The following is a 15,570-nucleotide window of genomic DNA, read 5'->3' on the forward strand; positions in this document are numbered from 1 at the left end:
CTCTCACCCCCCGCCCCTCCAAAACCCTCAGTTTGTTTCTCAGAGTCCACAGTCTCTCATGGTTCACCTCCCCCTCCAATTTCCCCCAACTCACTTCTCCTCTCCATCTCCCCGTGTCCTCCATGTTATTCCTTATGCTCCACAAATAAGTGAAACCATATGATACTTGACTCTCTCTGCTTGACTTATTTCACTCAGCATAATCTCCAGTCCTGTCCATGTTGCTACAAAAGTTGGGTATCCATCCTTTCTGATGGAGGCATCATACTCCATTGTATATATGGACCACATCTTCTTTATCCATTCGTCTGCTGAAGGGCATCTTGGTTCTTTCCACAGTTTGGTGAGAGTGGCCATTGCTGCTATGAACATTGGGGTACAGATGGCTCTTCTTTTCACTACATCCGTATCTTTGGGGTAAATACCTGATAGTGCAATTGCAGGGTCATAAGGAAGCTCTATTTTTAATTTCTTAAGGAATCTCCACACTGTTTTCCAAAGTGGCTGCACCACCTTGCATTCCCACCAACAGTGTAAGAGGTTTCCCCTTTCTCCACATCCTCTCCAACACTTGTTTACTGTCTTGTTAATTTTGGCCATTCTAACTGGTGTAAGGTGGTATCTCAATGTGGTTTTTATTTGAATCTCTCTGATTTCTCATGAGGATGAATATTTTTTCATGTAAGACGGTGATTTCTTTCGTTGCCTGTTAGCCTCTGGACACAAGGAATTCCAAGTGTGCAGGTGGAAGTTGTAGCTTGTAGTTCACTGGGACCCTTGCTGTATTCCCTGGCAAGAGTGTGTCCTGTTTGGGGACCAGAAACTAACCCTGCAGAGCCTAGAGTTGTGGAAGTGGGAAGCAAAGAGTCTTCCAGTGGGTCACTGGGAGTGCTAATAAGTGGGACTGCTCCTGCTTCCACCTCTTGGTTCCTGGACTCATGTATTCTCCCTGTTGAGGGCATGGAGCCCTATGGAGGTCTCTCATGTCGTGTGTACTGCATCCTAAAGGCTGGCAACTCATTTTTGCCAAATACTGTCTCGGTAATGCTTCTGTTATGGTTTCTATAGGCCATTCCAGCATCCTGTGAGGATGGCTACTTCTGGGTGGTGTGGTGTATGCGCTGGCCAGTGGATCTCTTGGTCATGGGCCCACTTACACACCTCTTTGACTATGAAGCAGATTCCCTGGTCAGATGCTATATTATGTGGGGATTTCGAGCCTGTGGATCAGGCATTCCATAAGTCCCCAGATGGTGGTGCTCTCTAACCCTCTGTGAGCAGGAAAGGGTAACGCCTACCTGGAAGAGGTATCTGTTTCTGTGGGGGTGAGCCAGTGCCCCTCCCATACAGGTGGCCTCAGTATGACTGACTTTTCACCTGGTGACTGGCTGGACTTCTTGAAGAATAGTGTCATATTGGGAGCAAAGAGGGGCCAGGTCATGAAAAACATTTTGGGCCCACTGAATGGTTTGAATTTCATATGAGTAATGGGAACATTGAGAAGTTTTAAGTAAGAGAGGGACACAGGCCGACTGAAGTTTTAGGAAGATCACTCTGGTGGTTGTGTGGGAAATAGATGGAGGAAGAGAGGGCATTGAGGCAAACCTGGAAAACAGTAGCCAACCAAATACTTGGAATTAGGGTTACAGGTCAGTCTTTATGGGGGAAGATTTCAAAGGTGTAGGTCAAAGGTTTGCATAATGTCAAGGATTGGGGAGATTATCTAGAAATGAGAGTATCATTTGAGCATCTACAAATGAGAACTATGATGTGACTCTTCAAGGGAAGGCTTCAAGATAATAATTTGCATCTAAGATACTTAGCTTGAAGTGAAACTCTACTAAATTTCTATCTGATTTTATCTCCTTTCTGTGTTTCAAGCTTTTGTAATGAATTTAGCATTTAGAACAGAGCAAATATCCATTTACGGTATAAAGGATCTTAAATGGAAAGAATATGGAAAATAAAAGTAGAGTGTAGAAAATGGGCATAAGGGATACAATAGCTAACTATTACTAAGCGTTCCAAGACTACCCAGGGAAGAGAAAAGGCTTCAAAGCAAGTTTTACTTTTTAGAGTATTTTCTTTTTTATATTCCTCCTCCTCCTCCTTAATGTTTGTTTTTTGTTGAAGACCACATTAGAACATTCTCAAAGACAGTTCCAATGTTTGTATGTCATTTGAGGTACTCTAGGGAACACATTTTAGAACATTAAAGAATAGAGGAAAAAAATCTGAATTTTAGTTTACTCAAATGGAAATTGTGAGGAGAATAAGCTGATGAAGAGTGAGCGGTTTTAGCTGGAAATATGCTTGTTTTGTTTCAATTTGGGCTTGGAAGAATTTGGGACAGCGAAGGCCCAAAAAACCAAAAAACCCCAAAAAGCAAAAATTTTCCCAGTTGTAGAATTAAGGCAGTAAAATGAAAAAAGTGGATCTTGCCCAAGAGGATTTTACAGATTTTTTTTTTTCTTACTTCTCCAATCTTGGCATCATTTTAGTGGCATCTCTTTTATTGTATGTGGAGGAAAAAGGGGGGCAGGTTTTGTAGGGATTCCTGTATCCAAGTTCAGACCTGGCTGACTTGATGAATGTGTTCAGTTAGCCTGGTAAGTTACAGGTAGTTTTATTATTTTTTTAAAAGATTTTATTTATTTATTTGACAGAGAGATGTCACAAGTAGGCAGAGAGAGAGGAGGAAGCAGGCTCCCCGCTGAGCAGAGAGCCTGATGCGGGGCTCGATCCCAGGACCCTGGGATCATGACCTGAGCTGAAGGCAGAGGCTTTAATCCACTGAGCCACCCAGGTGCCCCTTGTAGTTTTTTGTTTTGTTTTATTTTTTAAAGAATTACAGGTAGTTTTTAAACTAAGTTGTTATCATATCTTCATGTGCACAAATTCTTACTTTAACTTTCTTGGGAGAGATTTATCATCATAAGGGGCCTAGGACTCTTAAAACAGAATTGCTGAGAGCAAGAAGGAAAGCATCTTAGCCAATGAGTGCCATACTTAGTGTGACTGTGTGGCCTTGGTCAGGTCATCAAACCTTTGGTTTACTTTCCTTATTCTTAAAATGCAAGTATCTTCCATGACTCCTGGACAGAGCTTTTGTCAAGATCCCATGTGACTGGATATGAAAGTTGATGTAAAAAAAAAAAAAAAAAAGCCTTTAAAATGTGGTGTCACAGGTACTAGATGATGGGCTTCTGGAGGACCCTCTGTCCCCATCAGTACTGAGTGTATGCTGAATGATTAGGCAGTGTCTGACAAGTGGTTGGACTGGTTGACCTGATTTAAGGGCTCTTCCAACTCTGATATTCTGATTGTTCTGATTCTCTGTCTTAAAATTTTCTATTTACAACTACAGATGGAATAGGTTCACATACAAAAACAGTAGCTTAATAAATGTTAATTGCTTTGAATGGATTTTCTTTTCAGGGTTTCACTCCATAGCGTAATTCCTCTGTTAAGAGGAGGGACTTATTTTATTAGCATTTTCGTTGTTAGAAACTTTAGGAATGTGATAGAGAAGTCATAGAGAAGTCATAGGAGTCATGAAATGTACTCAAAAGTACATTTTAAGGCATCATAGGGAGTTTATGGTATAAGAAAAACAATGAATTCCAAATACATTTATGTCAAATGTTCTAAAATATACAACATCTGTACCTTTTGTGTTTTCTCCTTATATTCTAAAATCAGATGTTATCCCTTCTTTGAGGCTCTTTATTTTGGAAAGAATGAAAAAAATGGAAGAATTCTTTCGTAAGGCATAAAATACCCTTTTCACCTTGGTAGCAGTCTACCTGTTAGTCTTCCCAAACCCCAACATTTTGTTTCCCCAACCAGGCCACAGCCATGGACATTTGTCTCTTTATTTTCTTTTCTCTGCTTGGCATTGTTTTCACTTCTTTTCTGCCTTGTCAGTTATTACCCATTTGTTTAAGGCTTCAGCTTACCTGTATAATTATACCCTAGCACAGTCAGAATTATTATTTTTTTATCAACATTCCAGTTAATATGTTTAGAAATAAATAAACCAACTCCCACAAGGCGACATACTGTAAGGGTGCTGCTTGACTCCTTTTGACCACTCTGAATTAAAAGATGTTATCTTTTTTTTTTAGTTAAATTTATCTATTTATTTATTTATTTTTGTGCAGCAATAAACTTGATGTTTATTAATTAAACTATCACTTAAATAAAAAAAAGTGCATAGAAAATAAACATGTTTAAAAACTCCTTTTTATTTTACAACTATGTACACTTTTTACTTTTACATTCAGTCTTTCATAGAGAGCTTTCAACATTATTATTTTTTGAACTATTAAAGTATTTTCCTTCATCCCTGTCACAGGGAGTTAACACTGATGGACCCACGGATCCCCCCATGCCCTCTCGTGGGGCAGCCCGTTGAAACTGAAGCACAGTCTGACCACTCACGATAAGTTTTTTTTTATTTTTAAAAGATGTTATCTTTTTAAGGGTCACATAGAGTCCACTGAGAAGTCTATATTGGACAGGATCTATGAAAACAACAAGAGGATTTGTTGAGGAAGTTTGATGCCTCACTCTGAAATGCAGAGTATCATATCTATGTCATTCACTGGTGCAGTGTGTGTAGTGGTTATTTTTGTGAGCTGCGGACTTAGACCAGGGTTCAGATGTTTTCACTGTTTGCTATACTTGTGGCCTTGAGTGAGCTATTTAATGCTTGGAAACCTCAAATGTAAACTAGGAATGCTACACAGTAAGTAGTACAAATATTATATAAATCCATTCAACTAATATTTTTGGATAGTTCAAGATACTGTTCAGGAACTGGGATGTATTAGTGAATAAGACAGATAGGGTCCCTGAACCGTGTCCTCACAACTTTCCTTATAGGAGGTGTGTTTGTGTTGGTGGGGGTAATTATAAGTAAATAGGGAACAGGATAATCTTTTTAAAAAGTGGAAAGAACTGTTGAATACAACAAAGTTGTCCTTTTATTAGATGAGAGTATCGACTCTGTTTGGTTCCCTCCTATCCCTTGTGTAAAATTCTATCACTTTTCCTTATTACTCGGGCCCTGACTTTTGTCCTTTTTCCTTGGACCACTGGACTCTTGTGCCCTGCCTGGACGTCTCTCTTCGATGACTCTTGGTGGCTACGTGCCTCTCTGCAGTGCACAGGGCCCCTGTGGATTGTACAGTTCTCTTGTGTGGGAGAATTCATTCTTGATTGGGCCACAGCACATCTTGTGAAACAGGATTAGATGTCTGCCACTGCCCAGTTGCTCTGGGGGGAAGCGTTTATTGCAAAGCCTACAGTGGAACTTAGAACTAACTGTGGTGCAACCTCCTTCTAAAGGCAAACTGTGCATATTTCACGAACATGTGACAGGCCTCTATATGTTGTCAGTACTTGACAGGATGAGTGAATAGAGCAAGAACTAACAGATAATGGCCAGATTAAATTTTCTTTGTGAATTTTTAAAAAAAGAATCTATTTATTTGCTTGGAGCAGTTTTAGGTTCACAGCAAAATGAAGAAGACGTTACAGAGATTTCCCATAGACTCCCTGCTCCCACACATGAATAGCCTCCCCCATTGCCAACATCCCCCACCAGAGTGGTGCATTTGTTTCAGTTGCTAAACCTACACCGACACATCATTATCACCCAAAGTCCATAGTTTACCATAGGATTCGCTTTTGGTGGTGTGCTCTGGGTTTGGACAATTGTATAATGACATGTAAGCATCTTATCTTCATAGTATCATACAGGGTACTTTCACTGGCCTAAAAAAGTCCCTTGTTCCCTGCATATTCATTCTTCCACCCTCCCCTCACAACCCTCTGGCAACCACTGATCTTTTTAATGTCATAATTTTGCCTTTTCCAGAATGTCATATGGCTAGAATCATATAGTATGTAGCCTTTTCAGATTAGCTTCTTTCACTTGGTAATATGTAATATGCACTTAAGGTTCCTCTGTCTTTTCATGGCTTGATTCTTCATTACTTTATAGCACTGAATAATATTCCACTATCTGCATGGACCACAGTTTACTTATCCATCACCTACTGAAGGCCATCTTGGTTGTTTCCGAGTTTTGGCAATTATGAATAAAGCTGCTCTAAACATCTGTGTGCAGGAGTTTGTGTGGACGTTTTCACCTCTTTTGGGTGGACACCAAGGAGCATGGTTACTGGATTGTATGGTAAGAGTGTGTTTAGTTTTGTAAGAAACTGCCAAACTGTCTTCCACAGTGGCTGTGCCATATTGCCTTCCCACCAGCCATGAATGAGAATTTCCTGTTGTTCCACATGAATTTTAATATTCAACTTTTTAAAGAGTACTCCATGTTTAGGAAAATAGATTACAGAAAAAGTGGAATTTGTGAAACTACACTTCCACATTTTCAGTGGAGCGGGTGAGGACCATAGGTCCATGTATAGGGAAGCCAGAGGCCTCAGGGACTCTGAAGAGTGGAATTTAGAAGAAGCCACAGACATCGTGTATGAATACCCACTGATTTCTCTGTGTGATCCCAGCTGACTTAACTTATACACATTTTGAGATTAGCCTCCTGAGTGTGCTGCCAGCATCTGTAAGGACAGAGCTGGGACCCTGGTGGTTACAGTATCCTTGCTCTGAAATCACCGCAGGTGCTGGGTGTGGCTAGAATCAGAGCAGGAGAGGCCCAAGTGGGCAGATTTTCATTAGGTCCCCAATTCCTAATCGCCACAATATTAAGTGCTTCAACCTTAGAAGAAGGCTTCTAAGAAGGTGTAAGGAAACAACTTTTTAAAAAGGTGAACCTCACCACCAGTCAATATGGCCCCACCATCCGTGTCCCAACACTCTCCCACCCACTTTTCTCCAAAAAGAAGCTCTACCTTTAGACAGCCCTGTGCAAAGTTCTTTCCAGAAGTTTTGGGGGAATGACGTGAGTTGTCCCTTCTAGGCTCCTCCTGGATTGGGGTGAGAGCCTGGGCGTCTCATCCGGTGGTGTAGGAGCGCATCCCAAGCGCCAATGCCTCGGTGTCTGGGTCAGATCCCCAGCAGTCGCCACGGAAGCTCCAGGGCTCACGGATGCACCTCGTGCGTCGGCGCTGGAGCCGTTGCGATGGGCCCTCCCCTTCCTGCGCCTGATCTCGCGGAAGGAGCCTGGGGAAGACATTGCTATCGTAGGTCCCTGCTAACCGTATGGGTGGTGCGCCGGAGGCACCTTCCTCCCCCCCACTTCCACCTCTGCGAGGCTCCCGGGGGCCACAGCGTGGACCACCCCTGCTGCCGGAGACATCCCAAATGGATGCCCTCTATGAAGAACTCTTTCGGTACCTGGACTGTAATAAAGATGGGACCCTGGATATCCTTGAGCTTCAGGAAGGCCTGCAGCGTATAGGGTTCATCGAGTTCCTGGAGGAAGGGCAGGTGGGCCTCAATGGGGCTGTGGTCAGAGAGACGTGGGAGCTGGGAGCCCTGGAGACTCCTTGGGCAGAGATGGAGGAAGCCAAATTGACACCTTATCTGGCTTCACCTGGGACCCACTGTAACTTTCAGGTTGATTAGCAACTTTTTACCATTTTAAGAAAAACAACACAGCTGATACTTTTCTCAAGCATTTTTCCTATTTCCCCTGGCTCTCATAAAACTTCCAAATTCAAAGTGTTCTCAAGATGTTGGCTACCACCTTGTTTTGGGGAGGGGGGATCACCTTGTTCAATGTACTCACCTGTTACTAGTAGCCTGGGTGGGCATCTAGGCCAGTAAGGCTCCCTCCCCACTTTGGGGAACTGGGATAATAGCTTTAGATGTGTATGGGAGGGGATGGTAGTTAGAAAAGGTCTTGTATTATCTTTAGGTTTCTTTTCCTAGAAAGAGGGCATTCAGTCTTGTGGCTTGTACCCTGGGGGTCTGGCGAGTTCTGACCTTTCCTCCTAGCATGCCTTCATTAGCAGACTTTTAAAGACTGAGCTCCGGCATCATTTTGCCTGGGAATCCCTTTTTCCGAGCTGCCTAGATTACAGATGGCGTCTCAGTATGTAATGCCTGATGCATATTTCTATCACTGTATTTCCAGGTTATTTTCTGTTTGGAAATTATTATTGAATATAAGTATTTTCCAATTATATTTGCTCTTTGGGTGTTTACAGCAGTAGACTGGGTGGGAGATTCAGGAGAGCGAGGACTTTTGAATTCATTTCAGATCATTGGTACTTCATGCTCAGAAATCTATTGGCTGAGTTCTGTTGTGTTAAGATTGAATAAAGCTCTTCTTACTAGCTGTGTGGTCTTTGGGGGTCTCTACTTTCATCGTCCAGGGATTGAGCAGCTGTATTTTGGGCACGTTCTGTATGCCAAGTGCTATAGCTCAGTTTTCTCATTTGTGGAATCAGAGGCCTGGACTGGGTGTTGTCTCTGGATTAGGTCAATCCAAAATGTTATCTCCATAAAGTTCACTTGGTTTTTGTAATTCTTAGAACAAAAATGGAAGTGTTTTTCTTTTTCTTTTTTCTTTTTTTTTTTAATTTTTTTGAAGTGCTTTTCTTTTTAAAGCTAAATATCTCTTATGCTCATTATTTATTTGTTTTCTAAAGATTTATTTTTTCCTTTGAGAGAGAGACAGAGTGAGCAAAGGGAGAGGGAGACATGCAGACTCCCAACTGAGCAGGGAGCCCGATGTAGGGTTCGATCCCACAACCCTGAGATCATGACCTGAGCTGAAAACAAGAGTCAGATGCTTACCTGAGTCAGATAGGCACCCCCACTTTATGCTTATTTAAATATCCTTTATTCTTGTACTTAGGTTTCCAAGTGTGACCTGTAATTCTTTATTTGATACAAACTAAACTTTCATAAGAAATTCTGGTTTATGCCATAAACAAGTTCAGTTCTTTGAAACACATTTCTTCCTTACAAAAACAAAATTTTTTGCGAATCTGTCTTTTGTTTTTTTAAGAGATGGTGTGAGCCATATAAGGGTTTGTATGCCTAGTGGTGGTGACAGGGCTCACACACTAAACCCAGGAAGAGTTAGCTCTGGAGGGCTGTCATCAACCACACAGAACCATTGCAAGAGAATGCTGATGCGGCTTTTCCTTGGGTGACAGTGACATCTTTAGGGGGGTCTAATGTGAGTTTTCTCCCACATGTCTCCACCTTCCCTAGTAGAAAATTCATTTATATAAATTAAGAATTCATCAGTTAAAAAAAATAGAAATGGTACTTACATTATATAATGATAAGAAAGAAAAGATACAGCTTTTTTTATTCTGATAACAGGTTCTTTGAATGATGTTTTATTGGCTTTTTACTGTGGGGAGGAAGAGACTGAATATACAAGTATGGATCATGGTTTGCTCATATTTAGAATTGAACTTTGACCCACTTGAACTTAGAGTAACCTGCTCAGGAAACCAACCCCGTTTCTGTAGTAAACAACCCAGGGAACCAACCTGTTATAAATCAGACTTACAGGAGTCCAAACTGCTATCTCTGGAGACAATCCAGGAAGCAAAATAACTTCTGTAACAATCAGCCCCAATGGTCGGAGATTGACTGATACCTGACACCTTCCCTAGTTTTTGTCCCCACTTCCAACTTAGGACCAACTAGAGAGAGGGAAATACTTACCCCTAACCAGTCACACAGGATGCCCCACTTCTCTTTAGCCTGCCTATGACTTCTGCAGGCCCAGAGCCGCCAATCAGGGCACACCTGAAGCCTCCTTTTTCCCCAAAATAAAGCTTGCCCCACCCTTCTGCCTGCCTTTGACTTTCAGCCAAAACTGACCACGGCTTACTGCCTTGCTATGTAGGAAGCTCAGAACAAATTGCCTTTGCTTTTCTCATTCAATTGGTCTTCATTTATTTCTACAGAGGAATACAAAAGAAAATTCAAAAGGGAAACCCTAGTCTTTCATACTATTGTAGGTTAGAGTCCTTATTTACCATAAGAAGGGTAAAAAAATCAAGCTCTTCAAAGATAGGGTCTTTTAACTTACAGTTTCCCAAATGATAGTTGTTCCCTGATACTTCCATGGACCAAAATATAAGCTTCTTAGATGAAACTTCAGTACATAAATGGGGCCCCAGAATGCTGTGCCATTTTCTCTTGGATTATGCACATCTTGGTATATGTTGAGTAATCAGGATGTAATTTTCAGGTGAACATGATCCATCTAATTTGTAAAAGTAATTAAACAGCAGTAATTATTTTTCAGTGCAATATACATGTATTTGCATTTATTTATTTATGTATTTATTTGAGAGAGAACGTGCATGGGTGGGGAGAGAGAGGAGTGGGTGGGGAGAGGCAGAGAGAGAATCTTGAACAGGCTCCCTGCTCTTGCTAAGTCTGATACGGGGCTTGATGTCATGGTCCTGTGATCATGACCTGAGCCAAAATCAAGAGTCCCAGGCCTAACTGACTGAGCCACCCAGGCGCCTCAGTAAAAATACTATTTTAGACATCTAAATCCTGTGCTATGTTTTTTATCTTGGAGTTTATAAAGTGCATGTCTTACCGGGAAATAGCTAATCAGGCTGCTGGAAGTGTATGTCCAAATAATTTAGTAGTTTAGCCTATTTAAAAAAAAACTCTTTTCTTTTTTTTATAGAAAATCTTTACAACTGGTGATATCAACAAAGATGGGAAGCTCGATTTTGAAGAATTTATGAAGTATCTTAAAGACCATGAGAAAAAAATGAAATTGGCGTTTAAGAGTTTGGACAAAAATAACGATGGTGTGTCTTTATTTTATTTTCATTACCAGCTACGAAGAAGCACTTCTCATATTTCCAAAAGTGTAAAATGATATGTATTTAGTCTCTCTAAAACTAGTAGTTTTAGTACTTGTTTTTCATAGTAATGTGATTTTTCTGTAGAATTTGTTTTTAATGTGGAAAACTTGTACATTGCTTTGTCTACTGAATTAAAAACTGTGAATAGGGGGCGCCTGGGTGGCTCAGGGGGTTAAAGCCTCTGCCTTCAGCTCAGGTCATGATCTCAGGGTCCTGGGATCGAGCCCCGCATCGGGCTCTCTGCTCGGCGGGGAGCCTGCTTCCCTTCCCCTCTCTCTGCCTGCCTCTCTGCCTACTTGTGATCTCTGTCTGTCAAATAAATAATTAAAAAAAAAAAATCTTAAAAAAAAAAAAAAAACTGTGAATAGGGCTGTGTGTATATGTTCACTATAGAATATTGTGCTGATCTGACTTACAGTTATATATATTTTTTTGAAATATATATATGAACAAATTTGTTTTTGTTCATATATAGGCATAATGTTATATGTTCTAAAGTTTAAAAACTTTCAGATTATCTTAGATTTAATAATCTTTTTGAAAAGCTTACTTTAGGGCAACTACTCTCTAATCATGAAAATTGGGAGGAAAAAATAGATGCGTATTTCAAATATGTATCTTCTTTTTTTTAAATTAAGTAAACTCTACCCTCAATGTGGGGCTTGAACTTGCCACCCTGAGATCTAGAGTCACATGCTCTGCTAACTGAGTTAGTCAGGTGTGCCTAAATTATGTATCTTCCGGTTGAGATAATGGTTTCACTATTTAGATAAATAGTTTAAATTTAGAGTCCCAGTGTGTAGAGGAAAAAGCAAGTGCCACAGTAGGAGAAAGGGAGGAGTCATGAAACCCTTATCACTAGAGGTAGCCTTTGATAGGAAGTAGGAATTTATTTTAAAAACATTATAATGCATATAAAACTTAATAAAAAAACTAAAATGCATCCTCAAACCCCTCCCTCTATATGAATAGTCAGGGCCATTCCATTCATAGACTTGTTATTCAAGATACAAGTTAAACAAATAGATTGAGGAAAAAATATTGTTCATACCTGGTGCAGGCAATTTTTTTTAATAAAAATCTAAATAGTAAATATTTCAGCTTTGTGAGCCATGTGGTCTCACAGGTTGTAGCTACTCATCTCTGCTATCATAGTGCAAAAACAGTCATGCACTATATATACATGAATAAACATGGCTGTGTTCCAATAAAAATTGATTTACAAAAGCAGGCAACAGGCCTTATTTGGCTGGAAGGTCATAGTTTATTGGCCCCTTGTTTATACTGAATAAAGAAATTTAACTTTAGTTAGGGATAAAGCAAATCTCTTCAAACAGCTAAACCCTTTGAATGGATTAGATGATGGTTCCAGTCAGTTATACTCATCATCATGAGTTTGTGGTGGAAAGTAGTGCTCTTTGAACGTTTGTTACCTCCTAGACGCCTTACACTGCATACCTCCAAGTCTAGCCTTAGTCCAATCTTCTAGCAAAATGTAATTATTAAAAGCAGCTTTGCTTCTCTACAAACTGTCATCCTGTCTTGAGCCTAATACGGTTCAGCCACATAGGTCGGACTGTCTGTGTAGTGTGAAGGCGGGCGGTAGCTGAGAGACGGAGCTACCTCTGGGGCAGAGGTCAATCATCCCCGTACGTAAGTTGTGCCCATATCAGTTGTCCATTTCAGAAAAGTCTCCATGAACCAAAGGAAATAATTCAAGGTGAAATTTTGTGATGCGTTTGTAGTACATGAAAACTGTTTTTACTTAATTTATCTTGTTTGTAGATTTTCAGTTTCTTGTTAGAAGTTCATATTTTTGTGGATCAGACTTCTTCAAGCAAAGCACAAACAGTCTTTCCTGCTTATTTGTGGATTGTGTATTTGAGAACCTGCCTTCTTGCTAAAATTTAACCCCAAAAGTAACTCCAGAATCAGTGCTTGCAGCATTTTGGCAGTCCTTCATGGACTTGACTTCATTCGCTTGGTGAGCACGTTTCTCGCTGAGAGAGAAGAAAGTGATGTTTGAGCTCTCATACTATAAACAGGTGTCCTTCTGTCTAGTGCCATGTGTCTTGCATTTTTGTGCTTTTTGTTGGTGATTTTGCTGTTCGCAGTGGCTCCCAAGCATAGTGCTGAAGTGCCATCTGGCATTCCTAAACGCAAGCAGGTGTACGTCACTCAGGCATGAGTTGTAGTATAACTGGCCATGAGTTCAACGTTACAGAATCAACACTATAATATGGAATTATATAGTATTTATACACACCTGTAACAAGGTTTTATACCGACAAGGTTTTATATTGATTGGTTGGAGAATATGTTGTGATCAGAGGCTCAAGGAACCTAGCCCTGTATTCCCCATAAGAACAGTGGTTTGTTAATTCAGGGTTCGTAGTGTCCCTGTCGAACATAACTACCAAGAATGATAAGGATTGGCTGTATTTCTTTAAGAGTGCAGTTGTAACGGAGAATATTCAGAGTGGCATTTAAGGAATTTCATTGCTAACAAATTGATCCCTCTGTTTTTTACCCTGTGCAGATTCTCATGTTTCTCTTTTCCTCTCCCCAGGAAAATTCTTTCCAAATCCTGGGATTTCTTCAGAGTCCTTCTCTTAAATGAAGTCTTTGCCTTCACCACTAAGAGTAATTTTTGTCCTCCTCTTTTCCTGGAGAACTTCGCCGTCAGGCCTACTTGGCATCAGACCATCTCGTGCTTTGTTTGGTTTCCTCCTGTTTCATGCATATTGGTCTTGGGCTCATGAGTCTGTGAGCTGCTTGAGGGAAACATAGGATTTATCACTCCCATTTATTGCTTCTATTTTCTCTTTCTTCCTCTCTTCTAACTCCTCCCATTCTATCTACAAACGTGCTCTAATTTCTCTAATAATAATAATCTTCCCTCTTCCATTGTCCTACCACCCCCGCTTTCTTTATTTTTATTGCCAGATTTCTCAAAAGAATAGTCCACAGTCTTTGGCTTCTTTTGGTCATTTTCTACTTCCTTTTAACCCTGTGCGACACATCTTTACACGTGTGAAAGTTGCCTAGTCATTTATTAAAGTGTAGAAATGCATACATGTAATATTGATAGATCCTAGCCTAATGGACTTTACGTCAGAGTCAGAGTGTCCTGATTTGAATCTCAGTCATGCTGCTGCTTACTGTTGGTACTTAAGTAGGGTCACATAAGTTCTCAGTCTCTTCTTCTTTAGATGGAATATCATTATTTACCAATGGGACTGCATGCTTTCTGAATGAGGTAATGTCCATGTACTTGTTAAATGTATTTGTTACACTTTGAGTTGGTGTTGCAATATGTATTTAAGGAAATCTGTAACTTGCCTAGAGTCATAATTTTGCTCTAATGAGTCCAAGACATTCCCTTACAAAATGAGAGATTTGAAATTCATGATTTCTAAGATCCTTACCCATTCTGAGTCTGAGTTTATGCTCTTTTTCATTTTTTAAAGGTGTAATTGAGGCTTCCGAAATTGTCCAGTCTCTCCGGATACTAGGTCTAACTATTTCTGAACAGCAAGCAGAGTTGATCCTTCAAAGGTGAGCTCTTTCTCTTATTGGCAATCGTGGGGTTTCTTTGATGTTATTTTTCATATCTCGTATTAGGGATCTTCATTTTAAGAATAGCTGAAAACTCTCTGCACCTTAACCATTCCTCATTATGTGTGTTCGGTGTCTTTGTCTTCCCTTTTGTTTCATATGTACACATTTAAAGTGTAGGAGTGGGTAAGCATAAGCTCAGCCTGGGTTCTCTCTTGCAAGGATGGGCCCTGGGGCAGTGGAATGGCAGTGAGATATTCACTCCATAGAGAAGGAGCCTAAGCATTTTCACGCTGCTGTTTTTCCCATTTGGTCTCCAAGGTGATAATGGATCTCATTGTTGCAAGATAAGATGTTCAGCAGGTTCATCACATTATTTAACCTACATGTGACTAGGTAAGAGGGAAATTCCAGAGGTTCACAAAGAAACACCGATTTAAACTCTTAGAAAACAGAGATGCCAGTTTGAACATTATTGCCCAGGGTAATCAGTTCAGCTGTTCAGTGAGTCAGCCTTAATGTTTTATTTCTCAGGATAGAGCAATGATCTCTGAAGTCTCCGTGCCCTTGAAGACTCTTCTATTACAAACACACCCTCGGGACTAATTAATTTTTTTTGTGATAACAGAAAACAGGAAAAGGAATTATATTCCTATGAATGCTTTCAGTCTTTGACGTTATCTCAAAAGTTTCTGCTAAATGGCTTTATCATTGAATTTATCTCCTTTTATATCTGTACCAGTAGCATTTTCCTCCTTTCTGCCTGTTCAGAATTTCTTTTAAAAGCAGCTGCTCAAGAGGAGACCCCAAGTCTCAAAGCTGGGCATGCTGTTGTTAATATTGGGTGAGGAGAGCTTTCCTGGGGAAAATCAACTAAAACATGAAAAGGAGTAATCCGGATTTTGACAGTGGGGCATGGGGTATGTAATATTCTGTTCCTGAAGTCACATTCTTCCAGGGAAATGAAGGTTTTTCTCTGGTTCTTAGGCCAAAAATCATATTCCTCTGCTCTTTTTGATAGCTTTAGGAATAATGTGAATTATAAACCCAAGTTCCAGAATAGACCATGGGTAATGCAAAAGAATGGATATTTGAAAGTGGCTGAATAAAATTATGGAAGTAGCCCAAACATCCTTTGGTAGATGAATGGATAAAGAAGGTGTGGTATATATGTATCTATATATACATACATACAATGGACTATTACTCAGCCTTAAAACAG

At 40.3% G+C, this 15,570-nt stretch overlaps 1 protein-coding gene across 1 annotated transcript in view; it reads left to right on the top strand.

The window, feature by feature from the left end:
- LOC308340675 (mitochondrial adenyl nucleotide antiporter SLC25A24) overlaps positions 1-15,570 on the top strand; it is a 59,160-nt gene that overhangs the window by 5,329 nt on the left and 38,261 nt on the right. The window contains exons 2-3 of the mRNA XM_080800013.1: positions 10,607-10,733; positions 14,261-14,348. Of these exons, the coding sequence (XP_080656139.1) occupies positions 10,607-10,733; positions 14,261-14,348 (215 nt within the window). The remainder of the gene's footprint in view (positions 1-10,606; positions 10,734-14,260; positions 14,349-15,570) is intronic.

This window comes from Martes martes (genome assembly GCF_963455335.1).
Source record: "Martes martes genome assembly, chromosome: 4".
Taxonomy (NCBI): domain Eukaryota; kingdom Metazoa; phylum Chordata; class Mammalia; order Carnivora; family Mustelidae; genus Martes; species Martes martes.